Source organism: Stegodyphus dumicola, chromosome 1, assembly GCF_044657685.1.
Source record: "Stegodyphus dumicola isolate Sdum_Otavi_A_Nest chromosome 1, ASM4465768v1".
In the NCBI taxonomy this organism is placed as follows: Eukaryota; Metazoa; Arthropoda; class Arachnida; order Araneae; family Eresidae; genus Stegodyphus; species Stegodyphus dumicola.
The window spans coordinates 105,053,164-105,069,142 of NC_140768.1; the positions used below are offsets into that span (position 1 = coordinate 105,053,164).

Consider the following 15,979-nt stretch of genomic DNA (forward strand, 5'->3'; position numbering starts at 1 on the left):
GCCGAAATTGAAGGCTGTTGCCAGTATTGCTGCTTGCCTAGAGAGAGATCTGTGGATCAGAACAAACCTGAAAGTCTGATGCATAGACTCCAACCTTCAGCAAACCTTGTCAGTAGTCAACGCGCGAACGACATTTTTACAACTTTGAAAATGTGCGCGTAGCGTATGTTGTAATTAACCATTCATTAATTTTAAATTAATAATTAATTGTAATCAATTTTATTACATTTAAAATCCATATACATATAAAACTGAATAATTAAAAATATACCTTGTAAATTATATGCACATTTAATTAGAAATTTTCTTTTAACTCCTCAAGCATTCACTAATAAAAAGCACTTCAAATCACTACTAATCATAGAAAAAATCAGAAGCTATAAATCATATCTTTATTCTGGATATGATTTCTACAGGGAAATAAAATTTAAATAACCAAGAATGATACATATAAGTATTAAACAAAATACATATAATTTATGAATGCAAAGATTTATATGTAGCATGCTTAGCAAGCTTAAGTTCTGATTTTGAGAATGTTTTTTTATAACACAGTTCTTCATTTGCCTGCATATTTATTTTTTCAATCAAAACTGCTTCAAGAGTTTTAAGACCTAAATTTGGTCGAAATTCCGTCTGATTTTTTTTAACAATAGAAAAAATTCTTTCGCAAGCTGCATTTGAATGAGGTATTATTAAGACAGCAAGCATTACAGAAGGCAATACTTTGTATTTAATACACCCATTCATATTTTTTAATTTGGCAATTTCTCCCCATGCTATATCAATACGCAAATCTACAATTTCTTTCAAATCATCTACTTGATACATGGAAAATTCAATTTCTACTTGATTAAGACATTTTTCATCAATAATGGATGGAAAAGTATTCATCAAGTAAAGAACAGATGAAAATGAGACTTCAGTTGTCAAGTTGATGTCAGCAACTTCAGCATGTTTTAGAAATGGATCACTCAGTGGAAATTTATCAATTATATATGAACATGCAGTTACAAAAAATGCTCGCACAGAATTGAAAAATGATTTCACTTCACTTTCATTCAACTTGGCATTTTTTAAATATAGTCTTGTTTCCGCACCAATCACTAAATTTTCATTTTCTTTTTGTTTACTATACTTCTGAAATGGAATAGACGTTAGAGTAACATCTTCATTTTCTTTAGAAATTACTGATGGTTTTACGAATCTAACAAATAAATTCATTAAAAGTTCAAAAAGTTCTCTTCTCAATTTATGTATATAAGGAGCTTGTTGTTGCAAATTAATATTTACTGTTATAAACAAAGGCAAAGTATTTTTCAAAAATAACAAGTACAATTTGGTGGTCGGTGACTGTAAAATTTTTTTAATGTTTTGCAATCTCTTTCCTTCATTCTCACTGTTATCTGGTTTATCTCCAAAAAAATTTATCACAGCATCCCACTGTTCCAAAATCCTTGTTATAGATTCTAAAAGAGACAACCATCTCGTACTGCAATATTTCAAAATTTTATGAGATTTTGCATTCTGTCCCAAAATTTGTTGAGCAACTTTGAAGCTATGCTTCCGTTTCGAACTTTTCTCCAAGTAAAAATATATATCTATTATCAACATTTCAATTTCTGAGCCAATTAATTTTTCAGTAGCTTTTTTTGCAGCTATATGCAAGAGGTGGCACGGACAACCTCGGGTGATTATACTTGGTTGATGCATTTTGATAAATGATGCTACACCTTTAAACTTTCCAATCATATTACTAGCATTATCTGAAGAAAATGATAAGCAATTTTTCCATTCTAAACCTTTGTTTTTAAAGTTTTCATTTATACAATTAAAAATACCTCCTCCTGTATTATTCGTGCATTCTAAAATAGAAATCAATGAAGTAATTATCACTCCCTTTTCTTTACTGTAGTATGTTATAACCAATGGGTACAGTTTGTTATCATTGTTATCATTACTTCCATCAGTACTTAGAGAAAATGATGTACTGCACACTGATTTTATAATATCAGCAACAGTATTTTCTGCAAGCGTTTTCATAATAGCAGCAGTTTTGGTATGACCGCAGCTAAATTTTTTTGCTATGGCAGAATCCAGAAACATTGCTTTGAAAAGCTCTTTGGAATGATTTGAAACAGAAAGCGGTAGATTATGTTCAATTAAAAAACGAACAAAATAGCATTCAGCTTTTATAGGATCTGTTTCATCATCTTTTATTAAGAAATTTGTTATTTCTTTAGATTTTACGGTGCCAAGCTCTATATGCTTTTGAGAAAACACATGCCGTTTACAGTCATCTTTTCCGCCATGAGCAACTGAGAAGTCTTTGTTGCATACACTGCAGTGTGCGTGATTCACAGAAATTTCGGACGCATTAATACATGGAAATTCTGAAGAATATGAATCTTTAAACTTCTGCTTTGATAATTTTGGCTTCTTCGTTCGAGGCAGCATTATGATTAAAAATCTTTCACCTGATTCACAGTTCACAAGACACACGCTAAGCTCTCGCCGTAAACTACACAATGCAGCCGAATGCAGCCTAAACACTCATCAGCGAGGAACCTGGGAGACAGACAATTGGGTGGAACTATTGATAAGTCGTTAACGGTTGGAGTTACTGATCTACGATTGGCTAATTCTTCAAAACTAGGAACGCACTCAACACGTGATATATGATAACACGAGTATTCAGCCAATCATCGGATGAATTAGTTGGTTCCGTTTTGCGTACTGGTTCTCCTGCTCTTGTTTCTGTAAAATCCGTAGTTTTTTCCATACTTTTCGTAGCTCGTAGTTTTTCATGAATTTCCGTAGAAACTACGGAGAATCCGTAGTAGTTGGAGTCTATGCTGATGTAGTTTTGAAAGTTAGTTGTGCTCCATCTGTTTGATGCAGTTAGTGCTATAGCAGTGCAGTTAGTGTTAGTTCCTGAGATTGTAACCTATTTAATATATTTTAAGGTAAGCCACTAATGCTCCAGAGGTGATAAGTAGTTTTGTATTATTTTAAGTCTCACTAGATGCAAAGAATAAGTTTTACATTAACTTTTACATTGTTGTGCTGTATCTTGTGACTACAGTAAGGATTAATGAAAGGCAATAACTTGCTTTAATATGCAGAGATAACTTTGAAAGGTGAGTAGTTAGTTACAAATTATTAAATTAGGTAGTTAAATACCCTTAATCATTATACAATTAACATGACCACTATTAACTTTTATTTATTTTTTAAAAACATTTGTTGAAGAAGCAATATTAAAACCACAATCTAATAAATTTCGCACTTTAAAATGCATGTAATTTTAAATTGTCAGTTTTAAATCAATGTCATAACATTGATTCTTAAACAGTATCAGGGTAATCCCACGTTAAAAGATACAAAACATTTATCATTTATAGCAACAACACATAAGAAAATACTTATGCGTCTTTTTAATTTGAAGCCTTCCAAGACATTTTGGCTTAATTTATATCAATTTTCTTCTCTTTAAACATCTTTCCTAACAATTATAAATCTGTTTCAATACACAAACCAATGTTCCCACTAGTTTCTGTGTGCTTTATCTCCTAATTTGCAGGTCTCTTAACAGTGTACATTACGAGGTTTTACTTGATCTGGTAAAAGTTAAATAGTCTAAAACCTCTTATAGACATGAAGCAAATTATCGCTATGTCTGAAAGTAACTGCAAAGTCATATAAAGGTTTAAATAAACCTTACCTTTTATTTAGAAAAGAACTTAGAACATACAGCATGTTTCTATGTTGACAGAATCAAATACAGCTTGTGGTGATGCAATTAAACAGGAACAGTCAAATTCAAAGTAAAAATGTAGACTAGTAGTCAAAGTCTACATAATTTAATTTTAATCTCAGCTGGCACAATGCAAAGATGAATAAATACAAATTATTAGAGCTGGCAGAAACTAATGCAACATCCAAGTGGAAAGCAAAAACACTACCTTTCAGTCCCAAAACCTCAGTTTAAAAACTATCTGATTTGCATTATGGTGAGGGAATGAAAAGGGAAACTTATAGTAAAGCTAAAATTATAAACAACTGGTTAATTTGCATAATAATAACTGTATATATCATTGAAGAATAATTTTCTTCCTCTTTATGCATTCAGTTTTCTTCTTTAATTTTTTCCCTCTGCACTTTAGAACTTTTGGAATTGATTAAATATTTCTGTTATTCAAAAAAACCAAATGCATTTAGAATGTAAAGAAAAAGCTGATAAATATGAAATGATGTATAGAAAGGGCTGGTTTCAGGGTCGATAAGGCAGAAATTTTAGAATTTAGTGACACAACAAGCAACAAAATTTAGAAATGACAAAACTTTTAGAATTTAGGGCAGGCAGTGGGAGCAGAATTAAAGATCTACAGAGATTGCATCAGGTGGGAAAATGCCTTGTGTCAGCCCTGTGTATGTCCATTGAAACATACAAGGTGAATCTTTTAAATTGTCAGTTTTCAATTTGTTTATTAATAGAAAAATTCTTTCTTATAAATGCCTATCCATGTGAAAAGATTAGAAACATATTTGATATTTTCCAAACTTGTGTCTAGTAAAAAGTTGAGAAAATAAAGGGAAGATAAACATGTTAAGGAAAAAAAAAAAAAAAAAAAAACTTCTAGTATAAGAAGTACAACAATCAAACATTATGTTTTCATTGTCCTTCCAAAAATTCCCCAAAATGTAAGAAATTCATAACAAACTTTCTGTATAATACATCCATTATGTTTTAATACAGTGTGAAGACATTTTCATTCTGTCAATTTTTTCTGAAGCCTTCTAAGAATTGGGGGTTTGTAAATCTTGCCTTCAAATATTTCTTAACTTTCCAGGTTGCAGTTTGCAAAATCCTAAAGAAAAATTAGCACTACCAATTCTACAAGAGAAAAGGGCTAGAAATATTTTGAAAAAAATTAGTGGGAAAAGTGTAAAATTAGTTTTATAGAGAAAACTGATACATATTCTGACACAATTACATGGGAAAAATTCTTATCATGAAAAAATTAAAAGGAAGAAATTTTTAATTTATTATATAGCTATTTTGCTTTTGCTATAAACTATTTTGTAAACTGTGCTTTATAGCATTTATTACCTTGTTTATTTTTCAGATTCAAAATACTATATAATATGTCGTCAAAATGGAAAATATGCCATTTTATAATAGGACAGCAAAAGAAAATAAAAATGTTTTATTTTAATGTAATTTAAATATATTACCATTATTTTAGTTAAATTTATCAGTGTTATAATGTTTCCAAAAAAATTGTCGGAAAATTTCCAGATCTCAGAATTAAAAATTTTCTATAGAAATTAATCTTAAAATTGCCAAAATGTTGATAAGTCACTAAATTTAGAGCTGTTTAATAAAAGAATTCACATCCCTAAAAGCAAAAAGTTGTTTAAATGCTCTTAATTAGGAAAAAAAAAATAATAATTTTGAAATGCTTATGTTTGACTCCTTGCTCAGAAACTCCAGTATTACACCCTTTATATTAGAATTAGGAACAAATTTTAACCCATTCAAAAGATAATCATCATATATGTCAGTGAAGTGTCAAAAATATTCCTCCATAATGATAATTCACACTCAAAACAGCAGTTGTAAAAACAAGACAGAAATTTCAGATGATTAAAATTAAGGACCTTCTGTCGATTTGGCTGAAATTAAGAACTTTTAAGGACCAAAAATCGATTCTAAAAAACCTAAGGACATTTAAGGGCCATATGAACCCTGTGTGTCATATAGGCACATTCAAGTTCTTTACAAAAATTTTTTAATTGCTCTGATGGCACTTCGTGTCTACTATAGTTAGCTTATTTGAACATACACATTGTTGAGCTTGTGTTCATGAAGTACTTTCTGATTCTGGTGATTTGTTTAGATATACGAGTAGATGATATAAAAACAAAACCCAGCTGACGTGAAGTTCAGGCTTCATGTGATATAAACCAGTGGTCGGCAACTGGTGGCCCGTGAAGACCTTTTGATGGTCCGAACAAAAATTGGGACATAATATATATTTTTATGAAGGTTCAATTTAAAAAAAAGACGAATAACAACGCCTATTATGGAATATGGATTATACTTTTTTTTTTTAAATTTTAGCTACTACTTTTAGCAAAATTCCTTTTGAATTTAGGGACTTTTTAGCTATTTTTGCAAGTGTATCTAGTGACATTTGAAAGTGAGAATTGGCATCCATGGATATGCCACTTGTTGTGTCTAGCGGTGTGGGTTCAGTGAAGTGCATGACGCAAACAAAACAGACTAGTTCACGGCACAAACATTTATTTCTAACTCGTAAGACAGTAGCCATGCGCTATTTACGCAGTTACATTATATTCTACTCTACTCTCGTTCACAGAGGTTCTCGGGTATAAGAGTACTGATACTCTCGAAATCAGATGCTACATCCCTCCCCACTTATTTAGAGATTTAACTTCTGAGGAGCTTTGTGGATGCGCGAAGATCGTCTAAGTCCTGGCTGAGGTTGCTGCAACTCTTTATCAGGATCCACTGGAATGACTGGCTCAGTTTTCCTTGGAATTGACAATGTTTCAAGTCCGGCTGAAGTTTGCACAGCTTCACTTCTTTCTTCAATGACCTTATCCGGAGCCTGTGGCTTCACGTTTCCATCTGAAGTAGCAGCCATACGAGGTTCATAGATTATCAGTGCAGACGGAACCTCGCTCCCTACCGATATGATCTGATTGACGTGCCGGCGCAGTACAGTTCCTTGAACGTCAATGGTATAATGCAGCGCTCCATCCTTATTTGTCACTCTGCCAATTTTCCATCGGGAATTTGGCAATCTATAATCCCAAATGGCAACCTTTCCTCCGATCTCAGAATTTCTGTCTTTGAAATCATATATATTCCTTCGGATGCATTCTTCCACTCTTCGGTTAAGATTCGGAACAACTAAATCAATTCGAGTTCTAATTTCTCTTTTTAAGAATAACATTGCTGGACTTAACAAGGTTGTCATGTTTGGTGCCTTTCTATAATTCATGAGAAATATGGCAAGTTTTTGCTTAATATTTCCTGGATAACCTTGCATTGCACGTAATGCTTGTTTAACGGTGTAAACGTACCGCTGTGCTTGCCCATTACTTGTCGGTTTAAATGGAGCACACGTTTTGTGTTTAATTCCATTATTCCCTATAAAAGTTTCAAATTCCCCCGATGTGAACTGAGGACCATTGTCACTCACCACTACTAAAGGCAGTCCGTATCTTGCAAAACAGCCTCTCAAACATTCAATTGTCTGAAAGGAATTTGCTGACTTTAAGGTATACACTTCTAGCCATTTACACAGTTCACAATCGACACAGTTCCTAGAAACTTCTTCAATATCATGATCAATTCCCTTCCAAAAGATGTAAGATCTGGCGATTGCCTTCATTTTAATGATTCCTAAATGTCCTTGGTGTACCTCTTTGTGAATTTTAACTTGGAGTTTTTTCGGAACAACTACCCTCTGACCACTCATTATACAGTCATCTTGTGAGGTATACTCTGCTTCTCGACCTTCCAAACTTTCTTCAGATTTTCATTTCATATAAGGACTATTTAATTCTTCATCAGCTCGCGTTTCCCGAGCTATCTCCCTAGCTGTTACCGGAAGAGTTTCAATTTGGGAAAGTTGGAATATTTCAACATTATCCTTAATGCTTAAATCTTCGGACTTAAGAGGTAGGCGAAACAGGCAGTAAGCATTACCGTGTTTCTTGGCATTTCGATACACAATATCAAACTGATATGGTTGCAATATCAGTGCATAATGTAAGAGTCGGGTGGCTGTGAGAATAGGAAGTCCTCTTTTCGATTTGAAAATAGACACTAAAGGTTTATGATCTGTCACCAGAGAAAAGCATCTCCCCTTTAGATATAGATAAAAATTTTTGACAGCCCAAACAATTGACAGTGCTTCTTTATTGATTTGGGCGTATTTCTGCTCTGTGTTAGTCAGTGTCCTCGATGCGAATGCTATAGGCCATCAGACAAAACATGCAAGAGCACTGCCCCAAGACCTACCGGAGATGCATCAGTAGCTAGCATTAACGGTAATGTGGGATCGTAATGCATTAAAAGTGTGTCTGAACAAATTTCCTTTTTTATTTTTTCAAATGCGATTTGGCAGTTTTTTGACCAACTCCATTTAACATCTTTTTTTGTTAAATTATTTAAGGGATGAGCCAAAGTTGCCAGATTAGGGCAAAATTTGGCATAAAAATTCACTAATCCCAAAGAGCTTTTGATGTCTTGGACGCCTTTTGGCGTGGGGGCATTAGCAATTGCCGAAATCTTTTCATCCATTTTATGCAATCCATCGGCATCAATTTTAAGCCCTAAAAATTTAATCTCATTTTGAAAAAATTTACTTTTAGTTAAGTTTAATTTTAGGCCGTGCTCCTTGCATTTTTTGAAAAATATTTCCAATGCTTTTAAAATGAGACATCCGGCCCTGTCACTCGAGCATCATCCATAAAAATTTTAATTCCTTCGATCCCCTGAAATAATCCCTCAACATAGCGCTGCCAAATAGCTGGGGCAGCATTTAATCCATACATTAAGCGTTTACAAATATACAACCCCTTATGCGTGTTTATTGTTAATAACCGTTGGCTCTCTGGATGCACCTTCATTTGTAGATAAGCATGACTGAAATAAAGTTTCGAAAAATTTTTACCTCCATTAAGGCATGAAAATATTTCTTCAAGTTTTGGTAATGGATGCTGTGGCACTTCCAAATTAGGATTCAGAGTTACAGAATAATCAGCACAAAGCCTAATGGAACCATCAGATTTAACAATTGGCACAACTGGTGTTGCCCATTCTGAAGTCTCAACCCTTTTAATGATACCTTCTTTCTCAAGCTGATCAATTTCTGATTCAACTCTTATTTTTTAATGCGAAAGGTACCGGTTGTGACCTACAAATTATTGGCCGAGTATCAGATTTCAAATTTAGTTTTACTTCATTATTGTTAATTTCACCTAATTTACCGTCAAAAATTTCCTTATACTCCTCAAGCAATTTTTTTAAATTCAATTCACTAGAAGTTTTCAATGTTTTGATGGAATTCCAATCGAGATTGATTTGATACAGCCATTCTCGGCCGAAGATTGTGTGTTTTCAATGTTTTGATGGAATTCCAATCGAGATTGATTTGATACAGCCATTCTTGGCTGAAGATTGTGTCCAAATTTTCCTTTACAATGTACAGATTTAAAAGCAATTTTTGACCTTGGTATTCAACTTTAACAGGAACATATCCTAAAGGTACCACCTTATCACCCCTGTAAGTTTTAAAAACTAAATTTGTAGGCTGAATCTTTTTATTGGAAATTTTTCTAAATTTACTTATCGACATTACTGAAACTGTTCCCCCAGTATCAAGTTCCATGCTAACTGGCTTGTTTTCAATTTTAACTTGAACAATTATTGGCGGTCTTTTCGGCTCTTCCTCTCTTAACATGTGCGTTCTGGAGTTAAATCCATAGATGGGGACCTCATTTTTCCTAGACAAATAACATGCCTTTTCGATATGTCCAATTTTTTTACAAAAGCGGCATTCACTTGTTGCAAATCTACAGTTGTTTTTATTGTGATTTGCTTCTAAGCAACGCGAACAAGTTTCATTTCTACCCTTATTACTTTTAGCAACAAAGTTTTGTTTCTGCGGTTTGGACTCGTATTTCTTGGTTTTAAGTACCTTCAGTTCTACGGAATTTCCTATAATCTCATTTGTACCCTTAGCCGCCTTTTCCATTGCCAAGATTAATGTTTTCTCTAAATCAATATCATCTTCCTGAAATAATCGATCTAAGATATTACGATCTCGTAGACCACTAACGAAAACATTCCTTAACATGGTATTCAGCATATCCTCTTTATATTCACTAAGGAATCACTAACAAGCGTAATTCTGTGACATAACTACTAATTGATTCCCCCTCATGCTGTTTTCTATTAATAAACATGTGCCGACTAGGTATTATTAAAGCTTTAGGATTTAAATGATCCTTAAGAAACTTTTTTATTTCAGTAAAATTTTTATCTGAAGGATTATCCGGACAGAGTAAATTTTTCAACAAATTATACAATTTCACATTCAAGCTTGAGATCAGAACTTTCCCACGTTTTGCCTCTGGAACATTTTGAATGTCCAAAAAAGCCTCAAATCGTTCTATGAACGAATCAAAATTTTCTACCGTTTCATCGAACTTATCAAAAGAAACAGAAATTTTGTCTTGTTTATGTCCCGATTTCTCTTGCAATGCGACCATTAAAGCTTCATTTTGCTTTATTAATTCTTCAATTAACTTCTTTATCCTTTCAAAATAAAAATCAAATAACTTTTCTACCTTTTTCAGTTTTTGGGGAATACCCTAAATCCAAGTTTCGGTTTTGCCACTACGTCACGCATGTAACCGAGTGCGCCGAGTCGGGAACGATTTTCTTCTCACACAGCCTCATCGCCAACTTGTTGTGTCTAGCGGTGTGGGTTCAGTGAAGTGCATGATGCAAACAAAACAGACTAGTTCACGGCACAAACATTTATTTCTAACTAACTCATAAGACAGCAGCGATGTGCTATTTATGCAGCTACATTACATTCTACTCTACTCTCGTTCACAGAGGTTCTCGGGTATAAGAGTACTGATACTCTCGAAATCAGATACTACACCTCTGTTATCAATAATAGCACGAACTGGAATCCTCTTTCCTTTTGAATTACAAACATATGCTATTGTAGTCATTAATGACACAGTTTTTCTCTGTGTCAATAGGCAACTTGATGGATTTTTACAAGAACCATCTGCATTCCTGTTTATAATTGCATCACTAGAAGTTTCCGCTTTTGTTTTGTCTAACTGTTGATCGATGGCACTATTGCTGAGTAAACGATGATTATTTTGTTTACAATAATTAAACATTTGCGGCATAACACTATCAGTTTATTGATATTGCTTTGCGTTTGCCGGTTTGTTCTTGCTTTTCGTGAAGTTCCTTTTCAGTGATATGGAAATGTGAAGCTTTCTGTACAAGAAGGCAAGACTTTTGTACTTTTCATGTAATTTTTCAATGTGAACGAAATATGTGTAGTTTGCTGATTATTATTGTATAAATGTATTTACCTTTTTTTGAATTCATATTAGTGGTCCGCCAAATATAAAATTATATATGTAGTGGTCCGTGAAGCTCTAAGGATTGACGACAGCTGATATAAACATTGAACACTTTCCAATGCTTCAAATTTGTTTTTGTTTTCCTATGAGAAGATCAGGAACGAAGCTGTGGTTAGGAACTCCAGTTTGTATTCAGTTTCCATCTTCTTTAAATAGCAAACATAAGTTTTTTTTTTTTTTTTTTTTTTTTTTTTTTTTTTTTTGTACCAGTTAAGAGAGTTAAACTAATAGTGCAATGTCACAACTGTTGATTTATAGCTACTCCTTTGTAAAGGCAGTCATATTGTCAGATTCCAAAAGTGCGCTTCAAGTCCTTCTGAATAATCAATATAGTTCCCAAAGAATCTTAGACTGTAGGACTTTGTTTAAGGTAATGGCACACAGTATTTCTTTCCAATGGATTCCAGCTCACTGTGGAATTATGGGAAACAGAAAAGCTGATACATTGGCTAAGAAAGGAATTTTGGTAATGCAATGCATTAATCAACCGCTTTCTTTTCATTCAACTAAATTGTTTGTTAACCTGACTCTTAAGAAAATTCTTTAGCAAGATATGATTCAACATGCTATGGATAAGAGATGAAGGATTCTGGAGAAACAGACAACTTTCATTCCCAATCTTCCAAAAAAGACAGCAGTAGCTCTATTTAGATGTCTGACCAGACATGACTGTTTGTGAGACCACCTCTACAGAATTGGATTCTTCAAACTGCATTTTGTGTGACTCCAATCAGCCTATGATTTTTGAGCATTTAAAAATTGTATTGCCCTTTCTCGGTATGAGGACATTGTTAAAAAGTACTGGAGAGCCCATAAATTAATGCCTTATGTGCCAATGTTTGGCATTTGTAAAATAAATAAAAATAGTGCGATGTATAAGAGGAAAAAGTTCTTAATGGAAGAAGAGTATATTCGAATTGCAAAGCCTATTAAGTGTCCATTCGAGCCCATGAATCACTATTTTGACACCGAAGACTCTAGATTTAATGAGTATAGCGATTTTGATACCGAAATTTTGCCAGAGACTGAATTGGAAGTTTGTTTTGCTTTCACCTCACAATCCAGCAGAACAGTAACTACTCCATCATGAATTTGGATCGGTTAAGTAATTGAAGCCTTATGAACTTAGGGGAAATGCAGAAGTAAACTTAATTCAAAGTTATTTGGATGAAACTGATTTTTTCACCACGTTTTTTTGATAATCTAATGAACATAATAAATGAAGAAACTAATAATTTCTATGAACAAATAAATGAGTGAAAATCTTTCTTCATCTAAAGTCTACATACTCCTGTAGATGTGCCTAAAATGAAGGGATTCCTAGAATTAATTATTTTGTGGGAAATAATTAAAAAGTTTGACCTGCAAATGTGTTTCAATACTAATGAAATTATAGCAACTAGATTATCACACATTGCCTCCTTTCTGGATCATTAAGAATTATTAAGTTTTTTACAACATTTCATTAAAACAAGTCAAATATTTTATTTTGCATTTAGATTTTAATTATTATTATTATTATTTTTTTTTTCAAAATCTCTTGATATTCTGTATTTATAATAATATTACTATTAGATACTATGACAGAAAAAATCAAAACAATCGATCAAAAAACATTATATATATATATATTTTAAGTTAGGTATAGCAATCTAAAATACCCCATCTTGTGATCGTACTACTGCAACAACACACCATCTCCAAGGTGCGTTGTGCTGAGTGGCATACCATCACATAACAGGATTAAGTACTGATGCATATATGATATACCCAGCATGAAGGAGTTAATACAGAAACTCTTATGCAAACATACTTTCATACAAAGTTTGCACATATGGGAATAGCAATAAAATAGAAAATAATTAAGTACATATTTATGAATTTTAATTTCTTAGATTTATACTTTTTCTGTACCAGCACAATAATAAATGAAACTGCTAAAATGGTAAAAAATCACAAATAAAACAAACTTTTGAAAAGTCATTCTCCCAGCATCTATATTTGTTAAAAGTTATTAAGTAAATAATCAACATAGGTTAAGTTTTACAAAAATTATTTGAAAGAAAATTAAATTTTTCAACAAATTTTCTAGTCATGTAAAATTTGGACCATTTTTAATATATCTGTTTTTAACTTGAAAGTAATGTGAAAAGATATTTTTTTATTATTTTACATAAGTTTATGGTATTGCCAGATTTTTACTTAAATCAACTAAGAAATCTTAATTTAATTTAAACTGAATACATATACGTTTTTCTTAGCTAAATAAAATGAAAATTTCTTCTAATTAACAACAACAACAACCAAAAAAATTATATGCCTATTTTTTAATCTATGTAAATAAAATTAAAACAATATACTAAGCATTTAATTATAAATGTAAAAAATTATTAAATTAATGAAGACTTAAGTTTGTATAGAATGATATCACAAAAGTTCTGATTCCCAATATTTATTAAACTTAATCTGTATGAAATAAAAAGTGCAAATACAAACATAACAAATTAAAAATACCCTTCTTCAATATACAGATTAAAATATGATCCACAAAACCAATTAAATTTATAAAATTTTTTATTAAATTCTTTAACCATTTAAAAAAATAACATTTCTTACTTTGGCATCTTAACCCAACCTTCAGATATTTTATTTTCTGATTCATCCAAAGTGTTTTCAGATGAAGAATCGCCAATCGTAGATCTGAAGTGTTGTATAAATCCAGAAGGCAAGCCACATGTATTTGGTAATGAAGAAGCACATTTGGGATGACACATAATTGAACACTCTGCAAAGGAGGAGAAAATAATGAGAATACTCTCATCAAAGAGAAAAAGATTCTAACTGAATATAGGAACAGCTAGTAGAATAAAAGAAATAGAGGAGAACCTGGTAAGCTTTCCCCTCTAAAAAATCTGATTTTAAAAGTTCTAAAATAAATCTAAAAAACATACACTAACGCTGCTGAACTATAAGAGTTCTGATTAAGTTTCCTTCCTTAAGAAGTGAGATGTTTAAAATCACAAAATAACCATACGCTAAAGCTTAAACTAGTTAAATTCCAATTTATTGAGTTTTTTTGAAAAAGAAATCTGATTTTTAAGTTACAAACTAAATCTCAGAAACCAGATACTAATGTTTCCTACTTATAAAGTTCGAATTTATCAGATTTTTCTGCCTAAGAAATTTAAGTCCATGACTCAGAAAGTATATATTTTTTATGAAATTTTACCCACTTAGTTAAATTTTAAAGATATTAACAGTTAAAAGTTAAACTGACATGAACTCAAAGTTAGGTGGTTCCATTACTTCCCCTCAAGTTTCCTACACAATTAATGCCATAAAAATCATTGGAGAATCTTCCGTAGAAGTTTCTTGAAAAACTTAAAATATTATCCAAAAGCAAATTTTTTCTATCTTTTTCAAAAACTAGACAAAATGATGTCAGAAACTAATCAAGTTACTCTGTAACAGTGGTTGTCATTCTTACAAGCAACTGGATTAGGAAATCAAAAGCAATGATGTCAGTGAGATGCTCGACTCGAATAGCAAAGAAATGACAATCAATGAGTTTATAGAGATCTTAAACAAATCCTACTGAACAGGTAACACCTCAAAACCAAATTCATTAGAACAGCACTTGATAATATAGCTAATAATAAGCACAAGCTTGATGGAAGGTCTCAGCTCAGCTGAAAAAAAAGTTACAAATTTTGCAGAATATAGGCTCCAATGAAGAATGTGTTCCAGGAATAAAAAATATATATATATTAGCTTTCTATGGAAGAAAACTTATGTGCTAAAAATGTTAGAGTCATCAGATGAGGTTTTTTAAATTTTCTGAAAACATGGAAATAACTCTAATATGCAGCACAATTGTTTTAATATATTTTGTATTGGCATGGATTAAAACAACATTCTTCATTATGATAGAGTCCCATAAATTTGACCTAACACCAACTGAGAGGATGTTGAATTGCCAAAAATGTACAGTTTTACAGGGGAAAAAAAAAAAAAAAGAAAAGAAAAAAGTTGAGTGGTACTTTTCAGTTTCGCCAGTGCAAATCTCGCCAAACAGACTTTATTGGCGACAACAAACAGTATACACATAAAAAATTTTTAACAAATGTTAGTTTTAAGAATTTTTTATTTTTGAGGGCATAAACATTTTAATATCATTTAAAATTTTGTAAAAAGCCAATAAATAAAGAAAATAAATTTGTAAAAAGGCATTAATTTAAGAATTTACTATGCTTTCATGTTTCAACATCCTGATTCACCGGTTCATGTCACGTGACCCCATCACGTAAACTACGCTACAAAAATCTAATTCTCTCGGTAATTATCTACATTAATTTCAAATTAAATCTTAGTTTGTAATACAAGTTTAAATGCAACAATTATTTCAATTCATACGAATAGCTTACTCAGAAATTATGTAAAACCCCAGTGCTTTACTTCCCTAGTGCATTCTTATTAGAATCGATGAATTGACTTTATTAGAATTGAATCTATAACTTTGCCTTTTCTATATTTTCGCCTTCGGGCGAGCGGTGTAATTGCATTCTAATTGACTTAATTACCTTGAATTCCCTTAGGACATAAAATTGAACTATCTGGTAAAAATTCTATGTAGTTGTATGCCAGTACTGAAAGAAACAATCAATCTGAGAAGAAATGGCTGCAACTTGTTTTGAAAATGAGGCGTTAAAGGCTACCAGCGAGGATGTTCCGTTTGACATCGGTTGTACCATTATTGGCGACT

At 32.1% G+C, this 15,979-nt stretch overlaps 1 protein-coding gene across 6 annotated transcripts in view; it reads right to left on the reverse strand.

Moving 5' to 3' along the window:
• Positions 1 to 15,979, reverse strand: part of LOC118202431 (citron Rho-interacting kinase-like) — a 284,352-nt gene that overhangs the window by 56,701 nt on the left and 211,672 nt on the right. For all 6 annotated transcript variants that reach the window (XM_085818648.1, XM_085818656.1, XM_085818639.1 and 3 more), the window contains one exon: positions 13,834 to 14,002. In XM_085818648.1, the coding sequence (XP_085674774.1) occupies positions 13,834 to 14,002 (169 nt within the window). The remainder of the gene's footprint in view (positions 1 to 13,833; positions 14,003 to 15,979) is intronic.